The 27,968-nt window shown below is 39.8% G+C and overlaps 1 protein-coding gene across 1 annotated transcript in view; it reads left to right on the top strand.

Moving 5' to 3' along the window:
- FAM162A (family with sequence similarity 162 member A) overlaps positions 1–25,172 on the top strand; it is a 35,524-nt gene extending 10,352 nt beyond the window's left edge. Inside the window, exons 2-5 of the mRNA XM_036447627.2 lie at positions 16,106–16,228; positions 19,115–19,223; positions 23,499–23,607; positions 24,910–25,172. Of these exons, the coding sequence (XP_036303520.1) occupies positions 16,106–16,228; positions 19,115–19,223; positions 23,499–23,607; positions 24,910–25,002 (434 nt within the window). The 3' untranslated portion in view covers positions 25,003–25,172. The remainder of the gene's footprint in view (positions 1–16,105; positions 16,229–19,114; positions 19,224–23,498; positions 23,608–24,909) is intronic.
- Positions 25,173–27,968: the final 2,796 nt, after the last annotated feature.

Genomic DNA, 27,968 nt, shown 5'->3' with positions numbered 1-27,968 from the left:
AACTTACAGAAAAGTTGCACAGGTAGTAGAGTTCTGTATGGTCCTCACTGTCATACAGTGTCACGATCTCACATAACCACAGAACATATGTTAAACTAAGAAATTAACATCAGTTCATTATTGTCAGCTAAAAGACAGACTTTATTCAGTTCTCCAGTTATTCTGTTGTCCATTTTCTGTTCCAGGACTCAATCCAGGATACCACGTTGCATTTAGTTGTCAGAGCTCCTTAGTCTCTTCTGATCTGTGACCGCGTCACATGGTTTGATTTTCATGATCTTGATAGTTTTGAAGAACACTGGTCAGATATTTTATAGAATGTCTCTCAATTTGGGTTTGCTTTCTTATGATGAGAGTAGGGTTATGGGTTTGGAGGAAGAATAAATAGCACAGGTATAAAGTGTCTTCGTCACATACTAGTCAGTACACGCTATTCACATGATTTATGACTGGTGATTTTGGCCAGTTTGTTTCTTCCTTGTAAAGCCACCAGGTCACTAAGTCCAGCGCATACTCAAGGGGAAATGAATCCAGAAGGGAAGAGTATCTACATGTATCTGGAATTTCTCTTTAAGGAAGATTTATCCCTCTCCCCCATTTATTCATCCAAACAGTTATTTATATCAGTATGGATGCATATACTGGTATGTTATATCTTGTTATAATCTATAACTGCATTATTTATTTTGTTGGTCAAATTATTCCAGGCTAGCTTCTATCAACTCAGCTCCTGTGTCCCTTTACATGGCCCCATCCTTTTGATTTTTGAACACTTTTTTTCTTTCTGGTCCTACAGGATATTTAAGATTCATCTTGTTTTTTCTCTGCCCGAGCCTAGAATCAGCTATTTTTCTCTGAGGAACTCTAGTTCCTTTTATTGGGTAATGGTATTTAGAAACTAAGATCTGGGCACTGAGAGTGTCTGATGCCACAGAAGTATCACTGAGCTGGCAAATACATATACGTATGTGTACTAAGTCATAGACACATAATTATGTCTGTATCTGTCTATATGTCTATCTTCTATCATCTCGCTATGTTTACTAATATATAACATATATAAGTGCATAAAGCTAAAAGAGTTCATATACTGTTCTCTGGCCCTGATCCAGCACCACAGGGTTTACTCTAGCTTTCATCCTTGCTTTGGGAACTTGTTTCTCTGGCAGTGAGAAACCTGGCTTTTATCTACCATTTGTTTACTTATTTGTTTAACCCTAGTGTACTTGTATAAAGTAGTTTTAGAATTGTTAACTCATGCCCAAGTAAAGAAAAAAAAAATCTGCCAATTAGAAAACAGTGCTTATGTATAGTTCTTTTTGTATTTAGTCTTAGTTTTCAGTTAAAACAATGTTTTTCAAAGTTACTTAGGTCAGCTCCTTTTTCCCTCACCTTGAAAGTTATGAGGTTAGGTCATTTCATACATTTTATTATAGTATAGTTAGACACATTTGTCACATTCTGCATTTCATCCTGGAATTCCTCCAGAATCCTGGTTGATATTTATTTGTTTGTTTATTTATTATTGATTCTAGATAGGGATGAAGGGAGAGAGAGAAACATTCATATAAGAGAGATAGTAGTACATCAACCAGGTGCCTGCCATATGCGCCCCAATTGGAGAATGAACCTGAAGCCTAGGTATGTGCCCTGACCAGGAATTGAACCCCCAACCTTCCAGTGCACAAGACAATGCTTCAACCAACTGAGCCACACCAGCCAAGACATGATTTATTTATTTTTTTATTATTTTTATTTCAGAGATGAAGGGAAAGGGAAAGAGAGATAGAAACATCAATGATGAGAATCATTGATCAGCTGTCTCCTGCACACCCCCCACTGCGGATCGAGCCTGCAACCCAAGCATGGGCCCTTGACTGGAATGGAACCTGGGACCCTTGATTCCGCAGGCTGACCCTCTATCCACTGAGCCAAACCAGTTAGGGCGATATTTTTAAATATCCATCTATTAAAGCTCTTTTATGAGTTTTGACAAATGTCATGATTTTATTTTTAAGCAAATTAATGGCAAACTTCATAGCTAGCAACACACCTGACAATTGATCTTTTTATTTATTTATTTAATCTTTATTGTTCAGATTGTTATAATTGTTTCTTTTTCCCCCCATAGCTCCCCTCCACCTGGTTTCCACCCCACCCTCTGCCCATAGCTGTACAATTTTTGTCCAGTTTCTTTCCATACTCCCACATCCCTTTTCCCCTGAGAATTGTTAGTCCACTCACTTTCTATGCCCCTGATTATATTATATTCACCAGTTTATTCTGTTCCTCAGATTTTTTATTCACTTGATTTTTATTTATTCATTTATTTTCTTTAGTGTATATCAGATTGATTCTTGGGTGTCCTTTTTGCAATGTTAGAATTTAGAATTTTTGAAGTCTGCCAATTTTTTAAAATAAATCTTTATTGTTCATATTATTACAAATGTTCCTCATTTTTTCTCCTCCATTGCTCCCCTCCACCAGGTCCCACCCCACCCTCTGCCCTTTCCCCACCCCCCCATTGTCCTCATCCATAGGTGCACAGTTTTTGTTCATTCTCTTCCCGCACCCCCCACTTCCCTTTTCCCTGAGAATCATCAGTCCACTCCCCTTCCATACCTCTGATTCTATTATATTCAACAGTTAATATTGTTCATCAGGTTTTTTAATTCCCTTGGCTTTTAGTTTCACTTGTTGATAATTACGTATTTGTTGATCATAATTTTTATCTTTATTTTCTTCCTCTTCCTAAAGAACCCCCTTCAGCAATTCATATAATTCTGGTTTGGCAATGATGAACTCCTTTAGCTTTTTTTTATTTGTGAAGCTCTTTATCTGGCCTTTGATTTTGAGTGATAGCTTTGTTGGTTAGAGTATTTTTGGCTGTAGGTTCTTGCTATTCATCACCTTGAATATTTCTTGCCATTCCCGTCTGGCCTGCATGGTTTTTGTTGAGAAATCAGCTGACAATCTTATGGATTCTCCTTTATATGTAACTACTTGCTTTTCTCTTGCTGCTTTTAATATTCTCTCTTTGTGTTTTGCTCTTGGAATTTTAATTATAATGTGTCTTGCTGTAGTCCTCTTTGGATTCCTTTTGTTTGGGGTTCTGTGCGCTTTCTGGACTTGTAAGTCTATTTCTTTCTCCAGGTGGGGGAAGTTTTCTGTCACTATTTCTTCCAGTATGTTTTTGGTATCTTGCTCTCTCTCTTCTTCTTGGACCCCCATAATTCTGATGTTGGTTCGCTTGAAGTTGTCCCAGAGATTTCTTACATTATCTTCAACTTTCTGGATTCTCTTATCTTCTTGCTTCTGTGGAGGAGTGTCTTCTGGCTCTTTATGTTTCAAATCTTTGACTTGATTCTTGCAATCTTCCAGTCTGTTTTTAGGATTCTGTATAATATTTTTTATTTCAGACAATGTATTCTTTATTTCTTGTTGATCCTTAGTATTTCTTGTTGACCCCTTATTATTTCTAGTTGATCCCTTTTCATATCCTCATAGGTCTTATTGGCCTTTTCTAGGAAATTTTTGAAAAACCTTATAAGTGTGGTTTTGAACTCTGTATCCAGTTGCTTTTTGTCCTTCATTTCTTTCATGTGTAATCTGTTTCCTTGTCTCGGCATTTTCGCAGCTTCCCTGAGTTAGTAGGGTGGCTTTGTGTGCTAAGGTGTCTTATATGGTTCAGTGGGTCAGCCTCCCAGTTACCTGAGGTGGACAGTCTTGCTGTAGCCCTTTGTGGGCTGTGTGTGCAGTCTTGTTGTTAAGCCTTGCTTGATGTTGGTGTCACTGGGAAGTGTTGATCTCCAAGCCAATTGGCTATGAGGATCAGAAGTGTCTCAGCTAAGAGAGTTTCTGTATTCCGCTTGGATGGGGTGGAGTCTCGGGTGGCACAGCCAAGCCTTGGTGAATCCCACAAGATTGGTTGCAGGTGCACGCACCTCTTCGGTATAGGCACAGACAAGCTTTGGACTCCTGTCTGTCCCTCCCTAGGAGAGTCCTATTCGTGTTGAACGAGAAAGCTAGCCACTGAAAGGGCTTCTGTGCTCCGCTTGGATGGGGCGGAGTCTCGGGGTGGTGCAGACAAGCTTTATTCAGCCCCTCCCTACGAGTGTCTGGTTTCTGAGTCCCACAGTAATGGCCGCTGGTTTCCCACACCTCCGAGAGATCTCTGCCCACTGCCTGAGAGTCTGGCCTCTCCTGTCTGGGGCCATCTATCAGAGCAATAAGGTGGTTCGGTTTTCCTCCCGAACTAGAAAGCTAGCCTCGCATTAGCTATCCACACTCTGCCCTCTCTCTGCTGGCAGGGAGTAAGCCAGCAGCGAACTCAGCCCGCCCTCTCCACACTCCGCAAGCAAGCCAGCAGCAAAATCTGGCTGCCGCCAAAAACTGTTCTCCGCACCTTCACAGTTCCTGTGAAGGTTCAGTGTGCCTTCTCTCTCCTTCCCAGATGGTAGAGCCTCCTCTCAGCCAGCCATCCGGCGCTTCAGGACGATGTTTCCCGTTTTCCAGTTCCAAATTCAAATTTGTTGTGGTAGGCTGCATTCAGGTGTCTACCCTTTGCCGCCATCTTGATTTCTTCCTCACTTGATTTTTAGATTCACTTGTTGATAGATAAGTATTTGTTGTTCATAATTTTTATATTTACCATTTTCTTTTTCTTCCTCTTCTTAAAGAATACCCTTCAGAATTTCATATAATACTGGTTTGGTGGTGATGAACTCCTTTAGCTTCTTCTTATCTGTGAAGCTCTTTATCTGACTTTCAATTCTGAATGATAGCTTTCCTGGGTAGAGTAATCTTGGTTATAGGTTCTTGCTATTCATCACTTTGAATATTTCTTGTCACTCCTGTCTGGCCTGCATAGTTTCTATTGAGAAATCAGCTGACAGTCATTTGGGTGCTCCTTTATAGGTAACTCAGTGTTTGTTTTTGTTTTGTTATGTTTTTTTGCTGTTTTTAATATTCTCTCTTTGTCTTTTGCTCTTGGCATTTTAATTATGATGTGTCTTGTTGTGGTCCTCTTTGGATTCCTTTTGTTTGGGGTTCTCTGAGCTTCCTGGACTTATTTATAAGTCTTTTTCTTTCACCAGGTGGGGGAAGTTTTTTGTCATTATTTCTTAAAATAGGTTTTCAGTATCTTGCTCTCCCTCTTCTGGCACCTCCCATAATTTGGATGTTAGTACGTTTAAAGTTGTCCCAGAGGCTTCTTACACAATCTTCATATTTTTGGATTCTTTTTGCTTTTTGCTTTTCCGGTTGAATGTGTTTCGCTTCTTTGTATTTCAAATCTTTGACTTGATCCTTGCGATCCTCTAGTCTGCTGTTGGATCTCTGTTTATTATTTTTTTATTTCAGTCAGTGTATGCTTAATTTCTAGTTGGTCCTTTTTCATATCCTCGAGGATCTCCCTAAATTTATCAGCTTTTCCTAGGAAATTCTTGAAAAACCTTATAAATGTGGTTTTGAACTCTATATTCAGTCGTTTGCTTTCCTCTATTTCTTTCAGTTGTGACCTGTACTTTGTCTTCACATTTTGGCTGCTTTCCTGAGTTGATAGAGTGGCTTTATGTGCTATGTGTCCTATGGCTTATCCTCCCAGTTACCTGAGGTGGACACTCTTGGTGCACCCCTTTGTGGGCTGTGTGCACAGTCTTGTTGTAGTTAAGCCTTGATTATTGTTAGTATCACTGGGAGGAATTGACCTCCAGACCAATTGGCCATGAGGATCAGCTGTGTCTCTGCTGGGAGAACTTCTGTGCTGGAGACACCCTTATGAGACAAGACTTGCAAAAGCCTCTGTGCTCAGTTTGGATGGGGCAGAGACTCAGTGCAGAATAGATAGCAATGACTTCCTGTCAGCCCTGCCCTAAGAGGCCCCCTAGGTCTCAGTGTCCCTCGGTAATCACTGCAAGCACCTCTGAGAGAAAGCTGCCCTTGAGTTTTGCCCATTGCCCGACAGTCCAGTTTCTTCCCATACGAGCCTGGGTCCCCAGAGTCTCCAGGAACTGGAGTTCAGAGCAGTAGGGAACTTTTGTCTTCCTCCTGATTAAGAAAGCCAGCCATGTACTCAGTTGCCAGCCCTCTCCTAGTGTGTGCCTCCATATCTCTGCCTTCCATACCTCCTCTGAGTCTCAGTGTGCTTTTCTCTTTCCTAGTTGTAGAATTTCCACTCAGCCAGCCTTCCTGTGGTTCTGGATGATGTTCATTTTGTCTTTTAGTTGTAGTTTTGAAATTGTTGTGCAAGGCAGCAGTTTAGGTGTTTACCTTTTCTCCCATCTTGGTTTCTTTCCTGACAACTGATCTTGACAAAGGTTAATTAGTTATTGTAGATACTAACTTAGATAATCTTCTAAATGCCTCTTTGTCATCTAGCATTCATTGACCCTTCATTTGTCATTACTGATTCCCAGAGAGTGGTCATATCTCAGGTCACATCACTGATGCTTCTCTCTAGGAGGTTGTTGAAAGATTCTGAGAGAAAAGGCATCCCTACTCTCTGCACTGTCCATCATGAGGTTGGAAAGACTTTTTAAGGAAAGGAAGGGACAAGGTAGAAACCAATACTTGAACCAGCTTCATCCCAACTAACCCATTACAACAGGGGTCGCCAACCTGTGGTTCCCGGACCACTAGTGGTTCGTGAGGTTTGGAAGGTTGGTGACTGCCGCATTACAGTGTCCAGCTAGCAACAGTACCTCTAAGGCACTGGTATTCAAATTGTGAGCCCCAGGACCAACAGTATCAACATCACTTGGGAAATTGTTATAAGTGCACATTTTCAGGTTCCACCCCATAGTCGCTGAATCAGACACTCTGGAAATGGGGTCTAATAACCTATACAAAAGTTTGAGAACCTCTATTCTTTTTTAATTTTTTAAAAAGTGATTTAGAAAGAGGAAGTAGGAGGGAGAAGGAGAGAGAGAGAGAGAGAAAATCATCAGTTTGTTGTTCTACTTATTTATGCATTCATTGATTGCTTTTTGTATGTGCCCTGAATGGGGATCAAGCCTACAATCTTGGCATATTGGAACTATACTCTAACCAACTAAGCTACTAGATCAAGGCAAGAACCTCTACTCTTAACATTAACCAGACATTAGAGGCAGCTGTGAGACTTCATCTTGACTTCCTGCTAGGGCCCTAGGGATGCAGAACTGTCAGCCAGGGACAGTCTGCAAGTTCAACCAGAGAGCTAAAGGGCTGTTTTCCTTTTAATTTGTATGTTTGTTTTTAATGGTAGTCCACCAGAGATGGAAAATTTTTGACTTGGATATCTGGGACAAAATATTCTATCTCTTGGAGATAGACAAAGAAAGCCTTAATAATACTAAAATTGAATGATTTCATTTTTTTTTTTTTTTGTAATAGCAAAGTAAAAACTGAGATCACATCAAGTACTTCATTTTTTAATGATGTCAGTTTTTTAAAATTATTTTTGCTTTGGTATGTTTCTAATATGTATAATAAGATCATTTTTGTATATATTTTAATCAGCACTTATACCTTAGGGAGGTAAAAATTATTGGCATCGAATATGAAGCTGTAGTAAGGAAAATTTGGTAAATATTTTCTGATGTAGATAAACCCCTCATGCCTTCAAGTCCTTATCCCCACTGCCACCTCAGGTACCTCTATAATCTCAAATCCTTTTCTTCATATTATTTACTCTTTTCCAGAATCACTCTAGTGCCCTTGCACTTACTGTTGTTTCTGTTTTAAATAGCATTCCGCCAGATATCTGCATATGTATAGCTAGCTCCTTCACTTCCTTCAATGGGGCATTCTCAAAGAGAACTTCCCTGACTATCCTATCTAAAATTTCACTCACACCCTCCACTCCAAGCACACTAGCACTTTCTATCCCCTCTGTTTATGTTTTCTCTCTGGCACTTACTATCTAACTATATCGTTTCCCCCTCTAGTAGAATATAAGTTCTACTATAATAGATTTTTATCTCTTTTTGTATATTGCCTGGAACATGGTAGGTACTCAATTATTTGTTGAGTATCTCCAAACATGCATTTATGTGACCGATTGTAAATAGGTGTACATGTGAGCATTTTTGCTTTAAATTATTACTTAAACTGAGTTGAGAGGCAACTTCTGTTCTTAACTATCTGTTCTCTACTAAACTGCCTGTGTTCTAATTAAGTGGGATGGGGCACCCTAAACTTTTCGGCTCAGTGGATAGAGCATTGACCTGCTGATTAAGGGTCGTGGGTTCGATTCTGGTCAAGGGCACATGCCCAGGTTGTCTGGCTGAATCCCCAGTAGGGGATGTGCAGGAAGCAGCCCATCAATGATTCTCTCTCATCATTTATATTGCTATCTCTCTCCCTTTCCCTTACTCTCTGGAATCAATAAAAATATATATTTTTAAAGGAATGGGGAAAGGCAGCTACTAAAGGAAATAATTATTGATTTTTTAAAATATATTTTTTATTGATTTCAGAGACGAGAGAAGGGAGAAGAGAGAAACATCAATGATTGATAGAGAATCATTGATTGGCTGCCTCCTTCATGTCCCCCACTAGGGATGCAGCCCGCAATCCGGGCATGTGCCCTTGACCGGAACCACATCCGAGACCTTTCAGTTCGCAGGTCAATGTTCTATCTACTAAGCCAAACCAGCTAGGGCTGTTGATTATTTTTCTGTTTCCTACTTAGAGAGCAGAGTTCTAGCTCACTGCCAATTACCCTTGTTCCTTTCTGTCTCAGTGCCTGCCAGAAGGCAGTGGGACAGGACTGTGAGATGGGGCCTATAGATTGCATGAAACCAGTGGTTCTCTGGGGAAGATGGAAAAGTCCTGGAGATGGATTGTGGTGATGGAGGCAGAACAATGTGAATGTACTTAATACTACAGAACTGTACATTTTAAAATGGTAAAGTGTGTGTTATGTATATTTTACCACAATTTGTTTTAAAAAACACAGTGGTTCTCAAAGTGTAGTACCCAACCAGAAGCAGCAACTTCACCTGGAAATTTGTTAGGAATATAAATTCTCAACCTCCACCTCATAACTAGTATTGATCCTGAAACTGGAAGTAGGTATGTCCAGTGATTTGTATTTTAACAAGCCATTCGGTCATTCTCACGCACACTGAAGTTTGAGAACACACCACTAAATAATTTTGTTGTAGTCCTGAGAGCCATAAAAATCTTTTGAAGAGTTTCCATAAAATTTTCTCATGTCCTGGTAACTGCATGATTATCTTGGTCAGAAAAAGTGCTCTGGAAATGTTTTGAAGATTGTTTTAAGTAGTGTTTCAAAAAACAAACTTAACCTTTAAGAGTGCCTGCTGTGTTTCAAACATCTTGCCAAAGGCTCTAACATTTGTTTTTTCCATTTAATCTTCAAATCAGCCCTGGTAAAGACTACATTGACCACATTTTAAAATGAGGAGCAAACATGCTCAATTGACACTGATGGTGTGGTTACCCGCAAAGCTTTCTGGGATAACAACCCTAGAAAACTGGAATAACTGAGGCCTCTTATGAAGGAAATCAGACTGTAGGTAACCACAAATCCTTGCACAAATAGAGATTCCAACTTCTGGTACATTAGAGTAAGGACCTCTGAAACTCCACTCCTACATAAAAGTAATGAAAAACTGCCAAAAATTCTTAAAATCAATTTTTTGCAGAACTCTAGAAATTAACCAGAAGCTGTGACAATCCAAATAGCATTTATCCAAGAAAAAATGACTTAATCATGATAAAAACAGCAAGCCTTGTAGAGTTTTAACTGATTTGCTACCTCCTCTCAGCTTCATGGTAGCCTTGAAAACTAATAGCCCCACAGTCACAGTAGCTGTGGAAACCAACATCCTAGCACTGGAGAAGGCAGAATGGATTTAGAGTTCCCCCAAACTCTCAGCCTCAGAGGATAGTTACTGTTCGGCCTGACAGTTCGCTGGAAACCCCTATTCACAGAGCTAGTGTTCGTCCTCCCTCCTTCCTCCCTCCCTCTCGCTCTCTCTCTCTCTCTCTCTCTTTCCAATGCTCATAGCTACTTCAATGCCAACAGCTCCCCTGCCCCATAACCCCAATCCTGGAGCATGGTCCAACATGCACACAGTTCTTCAGCAAAAACTGGCAAGCCTTATTGGTGGAACACATTTACGTAATGAAGTTTCTGTCCAGTTATTGGCTGACCACCAAGCTAACATGGAACATAGACGTCTGTGGCAAAACACAACAAAGAGCATGAGGGACTATATTGTAGATCAGTGCAATAGAAGAATCAGAAATAAACCCTCACATTTTTGGTCAATTGATTTCCTGAATTATGCCAAAACAATCCAACAGGGAAAAGAATAGTCTTTTCAACAATTGATGCCCGTGTGAAGTACAGACTACATTAACCATATTTTACAATGAGTAACAAGCGAGCTCAATTATAGTGTGTACTTGCAGCCAAATACCACTTCATGTCAAATATCACTTCAAAACCCACAGAATCCAGTGGAAGAACTGGTTATTGACATACAAAAGACAGTTGGACCCCTCCTTTCCACGGACAATGTTCCACTATTAACTCAAAATGAATCACAACCCTGCCCTGGCCGGTAGCTCAGTTGGTTAGAGCATCATCCCAATACACCAAGGTTATGAGTTTGAATCCTACTCAGGGAACATAGAAGATTCAACGAATGCATAAATAAGTGGAGCAAATCAATGTTTCTCTCTCAAGTAAGTTTCTAAATAAAAGTATTCTTAAAAGATGAGTAAGTTAAAAAAAGAATCACAATTTTCAATGTTAAAGCTAAAACTATAACATTCTTAGAGCAAACCTTTGTAACCATGTATATGACACCAAAGCTCAAGTAACAAGATAAAATGGATAAGTTGGACTTTATCAAAATTAGAAATTTCTGTACTTAAATGACATCATCAAGATAGTAAAAAGACAATGTATGAGATGGGGGGAAATATATGCAGTCATATCAGAAAAGGAACATTTATCCAGAATATGTAAAGACTCTGCAACACGATAATAAAAGACAACCAGTTAAGAAATGAGCAAAGGAGCTGAATGTACATTTTTTCAGAAAAGATATATAAATGACTATAAGCATATGAAAAGATTCTCAATGGAAAATACAAATCAAGACTACAATGAGATATCACTTCACACCTCCTAGAATGGCTTTGAAACAAACAAAAAAACCTCAAAAATATAAAAGTAAGTGTGGGCCAGGATTTGGAAAATTGTAACCCTCATACATTGCTGATGGAAATATAAAGTGCTACAGCCACTTGGAAAACAGACTTGCAGTTCCTCAAATGATTAACTGTAGAGTTACCACATGACCCAGCAATTTTACCTCAGTATATGCCACAAAGAAATGAAAAATGATGTTCCCTCCTTATTCACAAATGTCCATAGCAGCATTCTTCATAATAGCCAAACAGTGGAAACCACCTAAAAGTCCATTGACTAATATTTAAACAAAATCTGGGATATCTATACAATGGAATAAAATTTGTCCATGAAAAAAAAATCAAGTACTGATATTATAAATGCTACAACCTTGAAAATTTGCTGGGTGAAAAGAAGGCAGTCACTTAAAAAAACGGGGAGGGAAAAAGGCAGTCACAAAAGGCCATATATTATTTCACTTGCATAAAACGTTCAGAATATGCAAATCCATATAGACAGAAAATAAATTAGTAGTTTCCTACTACAGTTAGGGGAGGAAAAATGTGAGTACTAATGGATTCAGGATTTCTTTTTGGAATGATGAAAGTCTTCTGAAATTGCATAGTAGTGATTAGTACACAAATTGTGACTATACTAAAAACCACAAAATCATATGCTTCAAAAGGATTAATTTTATAAAATGGAATCATGTAACAAAAATGTTCTTTCAAAAATCTTTACACAAATACATATGCCCATGAGAAGTCTACAGTAGTGTCTTTTTATTTTGTGGATAAATATAATGCTTCATTTTCTTTTTTAAAACCTGTCATTAATATCACTTCAAAGAAGTTGCCCTTTGCTTTTTCTATTTTTGGATTTGCTGAATAATTCCACATTCATCAAAGTCCCCACTTACTCTGACTATTACTTTCACAGTAACACACCCTCATTTAAATGTATATTAAAAAGTTAGCCTAGTGCCAAAACCGGTTTGGCTCAGTGGATAGAGCATTAGCCTGCGGACTGAAAGGTCCCAGGTTTGATTCTGGTCAAGGGCATGTACCTTGGTTGCGGGCACATACCCAGTAGGGGATGTGGGGATGTGCAGGAGGCAGTTGATCAATGTTTCTCTCGATGTTTCTAATTCTCTATCCCTCTCTCCCTTCCTCTCTGTAAAAAATCAATTAAAAAAAAAAAAGTTAGCCTAGTATTTTGTTTTATTTTTGCTTTTCCCTCATGGGACAATGATTAGAATCTGGTGACATGTCACAGGAGGTTTTGTGAAAGGGTCAGTGATAAAGGTTTCCCTGCCCTTGATTCTGTGGTCAGGAACTGGGATGAAGGTGTGGGGTCAAGGTCTTCCTGTCTCTGTGAAGCAATCCTTGGGTACAAAGTAATGCAATCACTCCCTGTGCTTTTGCCAGTCACAGTAAGAAAAATAAAACTGAAAATAGTATTTGGATGTGATGCTTGAAATAAAAATAATAATAGAAACTAACAATGAACTCAATTTTAGTTACAGGAGAACCTCAATATTTCCATAGGCATTAAAGAAGGGACAGTGAGGATGCCCTAGGGGAGGACGAGGGTGGGAAGAATAACATTCAGGGGCAAATTGGGATTACAACTAGTAAGCAGTTTCATACATTATTTTACACTAAAATGAGCATGCATGATTATTTTATATAACGATGCCAATTTTATAAGGCATGAGATTTCAAAAACCTTTCTAGGTATATTAGGCCATTGTGGCCTATGTCCTAGGTTCTCCTTTTATTATTATTTACTTGGGTAACATAGGCTAACAGGGGCATATAGGTTTCAAGTGTACATTTCTGTGATACATTGCATTGTGTAGCCACCACTGAAAGTCAAATCATCTTTCCTCACTGTATATTTATTCCTCTTTATCCTTTACTACCCTCCACCCCCTTCCCTCTGGAACCACCATGCTTTTTCTGTGTCTCTGAGATTTATGAAAAGAAATCATATGCTTCTTAGCTTTTTCTGACATTTCACTTAGCATAATATTCTCAAAGTCCATCCATGTTGTCACAAATGGCAGTATTTCATCTTATGGTTGAGTATTATCCATTTTGTGTGTGTATAACCTCTTTACCCATCTATGGACGGACACCTTGGCTGTCTCCATGTCTTGGCCACCAGGTTTAATGCTGCAGTGAATATAGGTGTATATATTGTATCTTTGAGTATAAATGTTCTTTAGTTTTTCAGGTAGATACCCAGAAGAGGGACTACTGGGTCATATAGGTAACTCTATTTTTTACGTTTTTGAGGACCCGCCAGTCTGTTTTCCAAAGTGGCTGTACCGATTTACATTCCCATCAGCAATGAATGAGGGTTCTTTTTAAAAAATATTTATTGATTGATTTTAGAGGGAGAGAAACATCGATTTGTTGTTTCATTTACTTATGCATTCATTCACTGATCTTTTTTTTTTTATATATATAAATATGTTTTATTGATATTTTTACAGAGAGGAAAGGAGAGGGATAGAGAGTTAGAAACATCAATGAGGATGAGAGAGAAACATCGATCAGCCATCTCCTGCACACCCTCCACTGGGGATATGCCCACAACCGAGGTACATGCCCTTGACCAGGATTGAACCTGGGACCCTCTAGTCCACAGGCCGACACTCTGTCCACTGAGCCAAACCAGTTAGGGCTCATTCACTGATTCTTATATAGGGATGCAATTAACAAAATCTCAAATGAGGAAAATTCTATAGAACTAATGACCTAGTTTCTTCAACAAATAAATCATACCAAAAAAAGGAGGGGGTGAGGGGACAGAGAGGGTGACCTACCCAGAAAGCATCAACCATATTCGATGTGTGCACCTATTTAGAATAAACCAACTAAAAAAATTATGAGCCCAAACTGAATCATTATTTGACCAAAGTGTGATGATAACAAGGAATTATTGTTTAGTAATACAAAAAAGTTATTATTTGAAAAGTTATTTGGTTTGAGATGCATACTAAAGTATTTATGGAAGAATTGACATGATGTTTGGGATTTGCTTTAAAATAAGTAGGGGAGAAAGAGAGGGTGGGGTCCAGATGAAACTATTTATTGGCTATGTATTAATTGTTGAAACTGTGTGGTGACTACATGGAGTTTTGTAATACTACTCTACCGGTGCTTAGAACTTATATTAAAAAAAACTACCAACCTATATCTAGAGGCTTGGTGCACAAATTCATGCACATTGAAAGGAAATTAATTAGAAAGAAATATTTTAGAGATTTTGGAGGGCTCCAGGTCGTCTCGCTCAGTCTCGATTGGGCAAACCCCACCAGCAAACCTACCCACCCATTGGAGTATCTGCCCCCTGATGGTCAGTGTGTGTCATAGCGACTGCTTGAGCAGTCAACTGAACAGTCAGACATTTAGCATATTAAGCTTTTATATACATAGATACAGTTTTATATATTTACCAGAGACCTGGTGCACAGCCCGGTGCAGTCCTGGCCTGAGGGGATCTGGCCAAAACTGGCATTGTGACATTCCCTGAGGGATGTAGCAGTGCTGAAGCGGTAGGCGGCTGGGGAGGAACCCAAACTGGGGGTGGGTGCCGCACCACTCCTGCTCACCCCCCCACTGCATCTGCTGGTTGGTAGCACTGCCTTGGAGACAGGAGAAGCTCCCACCACCACAGCTGCACTCACCAACCATGTTCCCGGCTTCTGGCTGAGCAGCGCTCCTGCTGTGGGAGTGCACTGACCATCAGGGGGCAGCTCCTGTATTGTCTGCCCCCTGGTGGTCAGTGCGTGTCATAGCAACCGGTCGTTCTGCCATCCAAAACCTGCTCTCTGACATCCCCTAAGGGCCCCGGATTACATGAGGGCACATGCCAGGCCAAGGGACCCCACCGGTGCACGATTGGGTCCAGGGAGGGACACGAGAGGTTAGCCAGCCAGAGAGGGGCCATGGGAAGGCACCAGGGCATGTCCAGTCCATCTCACACAGTCCCGATCAGCCGGACCCGAGCAGCAAGCTAACCTACCAGTCAGAGCGTCTGTCGCCTGGTGGTCAGTGCACGTCATAGCAAGTGGTTGGGGATTTTAAAGCAAATCCCAAACATCATGTCAATTCTTCCATAAATACTTTAGTATGCATCTCAAACCAAATAACTTTTCAAACAATAACTTTTTTGTATTACTAAACAATAATTCCTTAGTATATCATCAGCATATTATGCTTTGATTGGTTAAATGGCCAACTGAATGACCAGACACATAGCATACTAGGCTTTTATTATATAGGATGGTTGTGTGTATAGTTTTAAAATTACACATAACTCATGACTATAGTCAAAGTTGATTTTTAAAAATTGATTTCAGAGAGAGAGGAAGGAAGAGGGAGAGAGAGACATGAGAAATATCCATTGATTGCCTCCCACATGGGGATTAAACCTGCCAGTTTTTGGTGTATGGATGACACTCCAATCAACTGAGCCATACAGGCCAGGGCTAAAGTTGATTTTTAATTGGAGAAATGTGTCTTGGAAGAAACAGGCTTTATAGAGCCCCATTGACATTGCAGCTTCCTACCCAGAGTTGGCCACAATAATATTGGCAACTTGGTGTCTTGGTTTATCATGTCTGTGAGGTTGCTAATCTCTACCTAAACAGCCAGGTGACATAATACGTAATATTTCCACCAGAACCTTCATTGTTATGAAAAGTGAGTAGTACTTTTATAAAACTTACAGCTGATAAAATGTTTGTTGTAAATTGCTAATTTTCTAATCAGCAACACATGTATATTTTAAAATGATACCAAGCATAGTATCCCTATACATAGCTTATATATAGAGCAGTATATTCATTTTCTCAATGAGTTAACTTTGTTAAATGAAATATATACTTGGCAGGCATTTCTTATTTGGAGACAACATCCAACATTTTTCTCTCTTTTCTAGGAAATTGTTTTAGGTTATGTGAAAGAGATGCTTCCTCATCTGTAAGGCTCACCAGAAACTCTGATTGGAAGAGAATAAGTGGATTTTGCACCAAACCCCAGGAAAGTCCAAAGCCTCCATCCCGTAAGTTTTCGTTACTTTTCCAGTATGGACAAGGCAGCTCCCAAAGAGGAGGGCAATTTGGAATTAAAAAAAAACGTAAAGAGGGTGGTCACTGCATTATACCCTGGCATGTAGTTCAGGCCTCCAAATTGTACTGACATTGGCTGTGCTCACAGTAGCAATTACTTCTTCATTTTCCTCATTTGTCATGTTTATTTCTTGCCCCAAAGATTGGATTGTCACTTTTTGTAGGAGAATAGATGCACCGAAGTAAATAGTAGTCTGGAAATTAAAATTATCTTTTAAGGAACCCCAAAGGTGAACCAAATCAAGAAATGATGTTTTGGGTAAAATACAACCTGGGCTAAGGTCTGGCTTAGGCTTTAATTTCTGCCAGGTTTTGTCCTATCCCTAACTCACACCCTTCTCTCTCACCACCATAGGAAGAAGGAGCATAATTTACAAACTATAAGGTCCTAAGAACAATTTGCTTGTTGCTTCTTCATGGGAGTATTCTAGGGCCAGACAGGTCTTGGTGAGTGGAAAGGAATCATACTCAAAATATATTTATCAAGAGCTTAAAATGTTTATACCCTTCAACCTGGTGTTTCACTTCTGGGCATGTATCCTAAGGAATAATCTCTACATATGAGAAAAGCTTTGAGTATAAAGATGTTTCTAGTTTTTATAGATAATAGGAAAATGAGAAATCTAAATGTCAAATACTCTATGAATGATTAATTATGTATGTCAGATCTAATTGATGAGATTATGCAGATGTTGGAAATGTTGCTTTTAAATACCATGTACAAGCATGGGGAATGTTATAATGCTAACTAGATGCCCAGTGCACGAAATTCGCGCACGGAGGGGGCAGGTGTCCCTCAGCCCAGCCTGCACCCTCTCCAATCTGGGACCCCTCAATGGATGTCTGACTGTCCGTTTAGGCCAATCCTGCCTAAACGGACAGTCGGACATCCCTCTCACGATCCAGGATTGCTGGCTCCCAACTGCTCGCCTGCCTGCCTTCCTGATTGCCCCTAACCACTTCTGCCTACCAGCCTGATCACCCCCATACACTCTGCTGCCAGCCTGATTGATGCCTAATTGCTCCCCTGCCAGCCTGTTTGCCATTAATTGCCCTCCCCTTCAGGCTTGGTCCCTCCCCCAACTGCTCTCCCCTGCAGGCCTGTGTCCCCCCCAACTGCCCTTCCCTGCAGGCCTGGTCACCCCCAACTTCCCTCCTTTGCCAGCCTGGTCACTCCTAACTGCCCTCCCCTGCAGGCTTGATTGCCCTCCCTTGCAGGCCTGGTCCTTCCCAACTGCCCTCCCCTGCTGGCCATCTTGTGGTGGCCATCTTGTGTCCACATGGGGGCAGGATCTTTGACCACATGGGGGCAGCCATCTTATGCATTGAGTGATGGTCAATCTGCATATTGCTCTTTTATTAGATAGGATGAACAAGGCAGGATTAAAAAATTTACATTTGTGTATCAATGTAAAATTAGCATGATACAGACAGCATTACACACACACACACACACACACACACACACACACACACACATATATATATATATATATATATATATATATATATATATATATATATACACTTATGGGGATAGCCTTAGGAAACACACCAAAACAAAAATATAGGGATTATGCTATGACAAGAAAATGAGGGGTGATTTTTATCTTTTTCTTTTTTTCACTCCTATGCTTTTTTTTTTTCTCCACATCTATACTTTCTGAATTGTCTTTAATGGATGTATAGTGTTTAAAATGAGAAGGAAAAAATGTGGGGGGTGTTTCTCTCTTTCCCGTGTCCATCTCCATCACAGAAAAGGAAACAATCAGGTTCCTGAGTGGAGGAGCTGGGGATTAAGAAATTAAAGAAAGAAAGAGACCAAGAGGCAGAAATAGATCTATAAAGCAGGGCACTAGGTGGGTGCCCTTCTCTCTGATAGAGAGGCAGTGGGCACTGATCCACACAGCAGGTTTTATATCCCAAAATACCAGAAAGTTACACCAAAACTTAGGATCAAAGGAACTTATCTGCATTCTTAACTAGGTCCTAGCATTACTGAATTTACATATCTGGACCCGCCCCTGCTGACACCTGGACAAAGGTAAATCAGAAACTGAATAACACCCCAGGCCTTCTTCGGGGAGGGGTGTAACTGGGGATACAGAGTCTGCCAGTGCCTCGGGCTCAGCTGACAATTTAAAGAAATGTCCATGTGCCTTCCGAGGGGGCTCTCTACAATTACTATAGTGACAGTTGTGCCAAATCCTGGACGTTTTAGATTAAACTACAGCAGCACTATTTCTATACTTCTAAATCTCTTTTCTTGCCTTTGGTTCTTTGGATATTTCCCCTATTAACTTTCCTGTTCTTTTGCTGTTGCCTTCTGATGAAGTGAAAGGGGACAGCATAAACAAAGGTATGGAGGTGGGAGTGAGTGTGACCAGGAGGTCTGTCTGCAGTAGAGTGGTAGGCAGTGTGTGGCATTTGGATGAGATTATCTCCAAGATCCCTTCTAACCTGGACGTTCTGTCATTCACTAACGTTTTCTGCTCCTTATCTTCAGTGACTTTCCCTTCTTAAAAAGTCTTTTTCCTACAATCTGTGGTTTTGTACCCTTTTTACTCAACTGCCTCTTTGGCCACTCCATTTTCTCCTGTCCCTTTCTTGGGTCTTGCCTGAGGTTCAGCCCTTGACCTCTTCTCATCGTTAACACCCTTGCTGACGGTTATCTCTACTCCGGAATAATTCATGAAACCTACACAAGTGGCAAAAATTCAGACCCAACAGATCTAAAATGGCACAAATGGCATTTTTTTATTTCTAAATCTGAGTATTAATCTCACATAAGCATGCATCTCATCTTGTTTTTCTCATAGAGACTTACAGCCACAGAGTGCCATTACACAAACCTACGGATTGGGAGAGGAAGATCCTGATATGGGCAGGTCGCTTCAAGAAGGAAGATGAAATCCCAGAGACTATCTCGTGAGTGCTGATGCTAGGGTTGTAAGCAACTTTGTTTCTCACTGATCTGTTTTAAAGGAAAAGCAGTTCCTTTGAGTCTATTTAAAAGCTATCAACCCAATTTTAAAAGTTTTCACTTCTTGCCTTGGTGGTATTGCTCAGTGGCTAGAGCACCAAAGGAGTCTCAGGTTCGATTCCCCGTCAAGGGCACATATCTGCGTTGCAGGTTTGATCCCTAGCCCCAGTCAGGACCTGTGTAGGAGGCAACAGTGGATCAGTCTCTCTCACTCTCTCTCAGGACCTGTGTAGGAGGCAACAGTGGATCAATCTCGCGCGCTCTCTCTCTCTCTGTCTCTCTCTCTCTCTGTTCCCTTCACTCCCTCCTTTCTACTCTAAAAAAGCATTGGGAAAAATACCCTCAGATGAGCACTTCTCTAAATGTTTCCTCTTTATCAAGTACCTGGGATAAAAACAGCTAGGATATCTCTCTTACCATTGATATGTCACATAGAGACTAGTGAAGAGCATACTCTGAAGTCAACTTTGTTGATTTTTTTCTCCTAGGTACAGCGACCAAACAGTGATGTTCACTCTTTTTAGGTTGTTTTAATCTAGGTGTACGAGTTAGGTACCAGTGACAATAAGTATATTCTATACAATTCACTCAAGTCTTCAGACATAGGCATAAAAGTATTTAAAAGCAATGTATTCTTTCTCTGGGATCCAGGAAAGAGTGCCTTCTGCCGCCATCTTTGGGATTTTGGGACTTTTTCATAGTCTGTAGATGGATGGGTACAGATTCCTCTAACCCATGGTTTCTCAACCTCAGCACCGCTGACATTTCTTGTGTATTGTAGGATATTTAAGCAGCATCCATGTCCTCTTCACCTCGTATATGTCAGTAGCACTCATTAATGACAATCAAAAATGTCTCCAGCACAACCAGTATGGCTCAGTGGTTGAACGTCAACTGATGACCCAGGAGATCAAGGTTGGATTCCTGGTCAGGGCACATGCCCAGGTTGTAGGCTTGATGTCCAGTGGAGGTCATGTAGGAGGTAGCTGATTCTCTCTCATCATTGATGTTTCTATCTCTTCCTCTCCCTTCTTCTCTGAAATAAATATAAATAAATAAATAAAAATGTCTATATGTATTGCCAATGTCCCATGGGGGCAAAATCACCCCCAGTTGAAAACCATTACTTCACTGATTGGTGGCACCTTGATAACAGAGATTCTGAGAAATAGATGCCATCTCCCCCATGGGGCATCATACTCTTCAGAGAGATGGACTTGGGACAAAGCTCCTAGACAGTCCCTTCTAGCAAAAAAAACTATTCCTGCACCTTCTGGTCTCTGGTTTCAAATTATGATTGTAAAAGATCTGGGTTTATTTAGGGTATATTTTTCCAGGAAGATAAGTAGTATTTGCCTTCTCTTTACAACAGCTTAAAAAAGAGCCCTTCTGCTTCTGCATATCAAACTAAACAGCACATTCTTTTCAACAGGAGAACATTACTTCAGCAGGAAATCCCTGGTCCTTCTTTGCTCAAGTGACAATGTGCTTTCCTGGGAAATATCAATGACATTAGTTTCTTGCTTTTCCCAATTTCTTCCTAAAAATCCCAGCAGAAAACAAGCTGGTATATGCCCATGGTCCTAATAGGTGCTATGTGGATTTTGCTAGGGAACACCTTCTTTTGTTCCCTTGTTGGTCCCTGGCCCTCAGATCCCCTGAAGCCCCAAGTATAATAATACCTAGTGAGTCACTCTAGAAGGCCTTTCTCAGAGCCCAGACAACCATTTATCCTTGTGCTCTTAGTTCTCAACAGGCACTGCTTAACTTGCCCATTGGGATTGGTCCCTATAGAATGGAGGGTAATATCACAGCATTATTTATGTGCATTTTACTTTTTAAATGTTTCCTCAAATGTAAACTATATCACTTTTCATGAGAATCACAGCACATCAGTTGGAAATACCAATTTACATAAAATAATGTTAACATGGGTGGTTGGTTGGATCTTAGATGCTTTTTTTTAAAAATTGATTTAGGTATTTACATATATGTCCTTATCTCCCCCATTGCCCCACACCCAATCATGCCCTCACCCCTCTGGTGTCTGTTTCATTGGTTATGCTTATATGCATGCATACAAGTCCTTTGGTTGATCTCTCTCCCTTACCCCCCCTCTCCCCTACCTTCCCTCTGAGGTTTGAGCATCTGATTGATGCTTCTCTGTCTCTGGATCTGTTTTTGTTCAGCAGTTTATGTTGTTCATTATATTACACAAATGAGTGAGATCATATGATATTTATCTTTCTCTGACTGACTTATTTCGCTTAGCATAATGCTCTCCACTTCCATCCATGCTGTTGCAAACGGTAGGACTTCCTTCTTAGATGCCCTTAATAAAGCAAGTCAGTGTCCGTAGCAGTTGTCCCTGGCTTCTCCCACCTGCAGGTCCAGCTTCAATGCCTGGAGACTCCATCACCACCTCACTGGGTCCCAGTGTATATGCTTTCAGGGAACTCCTTCCAAGCATTTTTTGTTGTTAGTCCTTACCCAAGGATATTTTTTCTATTGATTTTTAGGGAGAGTAGAAGGGAGGGAGAGGGAGAGAAAGAACTATCGATGTAAGAGACACATATCAATTTGCCTACCACATGTGCCCCAACTGTGGCTGGGAATGAACCAGCAACCCAGATACATGCCTTGACCAGGAATCAAGCCCATCACCCTTCGGTGCATGAGTCAACATTCTACCACTGAGTCATACTAGCAAGGGCCCAAGCATTTTTTTAAAAGACCTTTTTTATTGATCTTTAGAGAGAGAGGAAGGGAGAGGGAGACAGAGGAAAGAAGAGGGAGAGAAGCATCGATAGGAGAAACATTGACTGCTTTCTGCACACCCCCATTAGGCATGTGTCCTTACCAGAAATTTAATTGGCAACCTCTTAGTTCATAGGTTGATACTCAACCACTGAGCCACAACTGGCAGGCAGACCAAAGCATTTTTACTTTGTACTTTGATTTCAAATGTAATTTGTGTTTAAAACACGAGAAGGAAAAACAAAACAAAACATTAGTGTGTGTGGGGGGGGAGGAATTAGCATTCCAATCCCATCAGCTAGAGATAATAATCACTTAACTATTTATACCCTACTGTGTAGCCGGTTCTTTATTCTGGGACCACTATAGAACTCCACATGCCCTACCCTGAAGCTCTACCAGACATTCACGGTAATAGAGCTTCAACCGACTGCCCACCTGCAGAATCACCAAGGTGAAAGGGCCTTTTCTTCACACTCTCTTGTTTGGTCTCAGCTTTCACATAACCATAATCTAACTCTCAACTTTCTGTTAAGGCACTCAGATCTGTATTCAGTGGACAGGTAAGAAGAGGCACTTGAGAAAGAACTAAAGCTCACTGTCACTCAATTTAAGTAAAACATTAGTTAAAAGATAAACAGGGCTCAGCCAATGTTGCTCAGTGGTTGAGTATCAACCCATGAACCAGGAGGTCAGGGTTCCATTCCCGGTCAAGGCACATTGGGGTTTCCAGGCCCGATCCACAGTCGGGGGCGTGCAGAAGGCAGCCAATCACTGATTCTCTCTCATCATTGATGTTTCCATCTCTCCTCCCTTCCTTTCTCTGAAATCAATAAAAAGATATATTTTTAAAATATATATAAAGAGGGTATTGCTTAAAGGGTCTTTCTGCTGATCTAGATATTCTGAAATGTTCCTAGTTCAAAGCAGAGAACAGAAATCTGGGTGTAAAAAGCACATTAGTTTAACTCCTGTGTTTGTTTTCTTCTTAATTGTGTTTTGTGTTGAAACTTAAGAGATTCATTATAGTATCTGTCAGGATGTTCAGCTAATCATTATATCATATAATATCCTCTTGAGAACCTCAAGGAGAAACAGCTACTGATTTCAATTTTAGCACTGACTAATAATGTGAAACTTTTGAGACCCAAAATCAGGGCCCACCATAGCAAGCATAGATTCATATGCCTCGCCTTTTTTGTTCCTGACTTCACTTCCTATCTTTACACTTCTCCTTTTCTACTTTAAATTTGTGCTGTCTCACTGTAATTTATATATAAAGTGAGTTGTGAAAATGCTCCAACCTCCCTAAAGTCCTATAAGATTTCCAGGCCCTATCTCCTTTTTCATATTTATAGACTCCACTGAACTTCTGATTTGTGGTATACAAAGCTTTATACCCTGCTGGCAACTTCAGAAAGTTAACTTTCTCTCTTGTTAACTTAATCTCATTGTATTACTAGGTTTGAGATGCTTGATGCTGCGAAGAACAAGCTCCGGGTGAAGATCAGCTATGTAATGATTGCTCTGACAGTGGCAGGATGCATCTTAATGGTTATTGAAGGCAAGCAGGTGAGAGAGGACTTCCTATCTCTGTTTTCCACAAAGGGCCTGTAGGAAATCAGGGATTGACTCCCATATTTATTCTTTTGAGGAAAAGAGGCTGCTTTTACACAAGAAATGATAAGAAAAGAAACAAAGACATAGTAGGGCCAAACCTAAGATCATACCTGGGGATAAATAGCAAATCCTAACTTTGGCAAGGGGAAGGACTAAGTTAGTTTTCTGTAAAGTAAAAAGTATTAATCAATCCCCAGATGTCATAAATAATGTAAAACAAGAAATGTGACACTGGCAGATTTAATGATAGCTCCGTGCATGTCTATAAAGCACTCTTAGTACCTGGGTTTATTTATCCTCCTTCTAACTGCCTTAATCCTGGTGAGCAGTCTTACCACAGTTCTCTACTTCAAGCTCAGCCAAGCTGGTCATATATCTGAAGACCATAGATCTTAAGCAGTACATAGGAAGTCAAGCCCATAAATTTTTGTTTTAACATAGATAATTATTAATACCAATCACTAATTGAATACTTTGCTATTGTCTCATTTGAACCTCACAACCCTGCGAGATCAGTACTATTATTAGGACCGCATTTCCAGCTGAAAAAACATAGATTAGGAAGGTCATGCATCTCCTTAATGGTAAAACCACAGTTTGAACCTAGACATAATTGAGGTGATATTAAAATTGCTCCCACTTATTGAGTGCTTATTATAAAACAGGCATTGTTAAACTCATTTATTTACACAGCAACCCTAAAAGGTAGGTTCTATTGTTATCTGTGTTTTATGAAAGAGCATGAAGCTTAAAAGGTGTTAAATAATTTTTCAAAGTCACATAGCTAATCTACACTAATAAAAGAGAAAGATGCAAATTGACTATACCTTCGCAATGCCCACCAGCCAATCAGGATTGTGTATGCAAATTAACTCAACAAATATGGTGTGTTAATTTGCATACACAGGCCCCAGCAGCCGGGGGCTCTCAGACTCTGAGAGGGGGCAGGCCAGACTGAGGGACACCCCACCCACCCCAGTGAACAAACTTTCATGCACCTGGCCTCTAGTAAATTATTAGAGACAAAAAGATTTAAAAAATGAGGCCAGAAAGGAAGATAAGTGCTTGAATGGATGGACTGATGGACTGTGAAGCAGTAGAGGAAGCAGAAGTCACATGGAAAGGACTGCTGTGCGCAGTGTACACGCACCAGACTGTTCCATTCTTGTACTGCTGTTGCTAACCTGTTGCTATCAGTAACATCATTCACAAATGGGCATAAATAATTTCTTGTTCAAATTTGTTTCATTTTAGGCTGTCAAAAGACACGAGTCTTTAACAAGCCTGAACTTAGAAAAGAAAGCTCGTCTGAGAGAGGAAGCAGCTATGAAGGCCAAAACAGAGTAACAGAGGTACTCACGTTGGCTGGATTTTGAAAATCCAAGAATAAAGTGTCAGCAACAAGCTTGTCTTAAACAAATGTGGTATGAGGATCCATTTCATAAAAGTTATGGTTTGTACAAACATGCCATTTCCCTATTTCTGCTATAGAGGTACAAATAAATTTTCTTAAATGACTTGTCTAATTTCATGGATTTGATCCAGGTTAAATGCATCCTCTCAACTTTTTTGGTTAAATGAAAGAAATGAGACAACTTATTTTGACTTACATATTAACTCTTTAGAGTCAGGTTCTATATCTTACTTTACTTCCCATTACCAAAGTGACCTCTCCTCCAAAGCCAAAATGGCTTTTTTTCTGTATTTCTCTCTCATTTGTATTCCTTTCTGGAGAGAGAAGGAAGGCCAGCTGAGTACATTGCCCAAGTGCATCTTAGAGAGCCAACCTCCTCACGTGCCGTGGTTCTTCTCAAAGCCCTGGGAAGCAGACAGACTGTACTTTGCCATTCTGGGGTGTGCTGGCAGAGGCTTTAGCAGCACAGTCCTTGAAAATGTCCTAGCAAGGTGATGATAATGATCTTGCCACAAGTTTCTGAGGACTTTGAAATCCCAGCATCATTGAATTGTTTGGGACCAGCAGTCACCTCTTCTGCCCCATGGCTTAGAATTCCTAAGTGGTCCTTGTCCTGCTGCCTTTACAATTATGAAAGTCTGTCAAATGCATTTTCTTTTTTTAAAAATATATTTTATTGATTTTTTACAAAGGAAGGGAGAGGGAGAGTTACAAACATCAGTGAGAGAGAGATATTTATCAGCTGCCTCCTGCACACCCCCTACTGGGGACGTGCCTGCAACCAAGGTACATGGCCTTGACCGGAATCGAACCTGGGACCCTTCAGTCCAAACGCCAATGCTCTATCCACTGAGCCAAACCGGTTATGGCACAAATGCATTTTCTTACTAGGTTGCATTTGCACCTGGTATATATCTCACTTTGACTGGGATGCTAAGCTCTCTCATATTTAGGTATAGATGATGGTTCTATTTTAAATAGTCATTTATTCTCTCACAAATAATAGTGGATGACAAGTCCTCACAGCCATCTCAGTCTGTTTGGTCTCATAAGAGGTTTATAGCAGATTAAAATGCAGCTGTTCGGGAACTTGGCTTAATAAAATGTAATACATCAGTTTACCTAGAGCTTTGTAACTATCTGATGTTAATGATGTTTGTCTATAAATTTTATTTAGAGTAATTTGACCATAACTTCTTTTTAGATACCAAATTCTTTTATTTTTATCACTTGGAAATTTACTATCAAAAAGCACTTTTTCTTACACATTTTAGATTAGTTATTTTGGAACATTTATGTTACATCTTACCTAAACCAATATTCTAAATATGGGTAAATTTTAATGTATTTCATTTAAAAATAAATAATCTTTCTTCATAGAACAATACCATTTTTAATTTCTAAAATAGCATTTTAAAGTGTATCTTGGAGAGTTATTGTAATAAAAAATGTTTCTTTAAACCAAAGCTCACATATGCAACCAGAATACACACAATCTTTTCTCATTTTGTGTCATTTTTCTGTTCAGAAACTTATAGTGACTACCTCTTTATGGATTAAATACAAATTTCTTGGCCTGAATTTCAGACCTGCCCCTATCTAATCTCACTTCTCCCAGTACCCTCACATACTAACCTCTCAGCAGTCATACCCTACTAGTAACTTTTAATATCTTATGTTCTTCAGAACTTGGTCAAACAATTCAGATTTAATGAGCACTAGTATAAAATATTGTACAACACAAAAAAAGACAATTTTGCTCTTCATACTTTCAATTAAATTACTGTTGTACTATCTTTTGCTTAATTTCTAGATTTTTTTTTCATGTTTACCCTGCCTGTCTCTATAGGTAGTGAGCAGAAACCATTTTCCATTTTATATTTTATATAAGCCTTCTTTGTATAAAGTTAAAATGTGAGATTATACTCAGATAAAACAAAAATAATAGTATGGGGAATTGCTCCCAAAACGTTAGTGAAAACAGGTAAGGAATAAATTAAGTGCTGGTGATATAATTCATTGTCATTCATCCTACATTACTTGAGTCCCTTCTATATAAAAAAACTGAGAATGCAAAGATCAATAGTATAACATATCTGTCTCCACAGAACACATAATATACCAGTGGATAAAGCATTAGCCTTTGAATTGAAGGGTCCTGGGTTTAATTCCGGTCAAGGGCACATGCCTTAGTTGCTCAATCCCCAGTAGGGGGCGTGCAGGAGGCAGCTGATCAATAATTCTCTTATTGATATTTCTATCTCTCCTCCCTTTCTGAAATCAAATATATTTTTAAAAATAATAATAAAAATGCTTTCTTTAAAAAAAAAAAAAGAAAAAAGAAAAGAAAGAAAAAGAAATAGCAATAAAACCTAACTCAGCTGCCAACTATGGTTGGAGCCAGGCAGGCAGTGACGGCTCCACAAAGTACTGACTTCTGAACTAAGTTGGAAGCATGGATAGGAAGCAGTGAGTCAGTCACATAGTAAAAGAGCGGCCTCACCACTCCAACATTTAGCTTGTCTGAAAATGAGGAGGGCACAACCTGAAAAGCCATCTAGGGATCCTTCAGTAAAATGCCATTTATAATGTTTTAGACTCTCAGAACAAACCATGACTTATTTTTTCCAATAAAGTCTTGATTCCATAAACTACTTCATGTCCCATTTAGTAGGCTATCACTTAGTGTGAGTGGTGCTTGACACACATCTCCAGTCCAACACCATCGCAGGCTTATGCTCTTATTCATCTGATCTCCCAAACCCAAAACCTAGGAGTTATTCCAAACTCCTTTGCTCTCCTCATTTAATTAATCATTCTGTCTTGTGAATCTTCTAAATATTCCTCAAATATACCAATCCTTTAGAATAGTCTTTGAGAAGAATAGAATGGAAATCTA

The sequence above is a fragment of the Pipistrellus kuhlii genome, unplaced genomic scaffold, assembly GCF_014108245.1.
Source record: "Pipistrellus kuhlii isolate mPipKuh1 unplaced genomic scaffold, mPipKuh1.p scaffold_m20_p_2, whole genome shotgun sequence".
In the NCBI taxonomy this organism is placed as follows: domain Eukaryota; kingdom Metazoa; phylum Chordata; class Mammalia; order Chiroptera; family Vespertilionidae; genus Pipistrellus; species Pipistrellus kuhlii.
The sequence above is the reverse complement of the archived record's forward strand: the minus strand, read 5'-3'. Positions and strand labels throughout refer to the sequence as shown.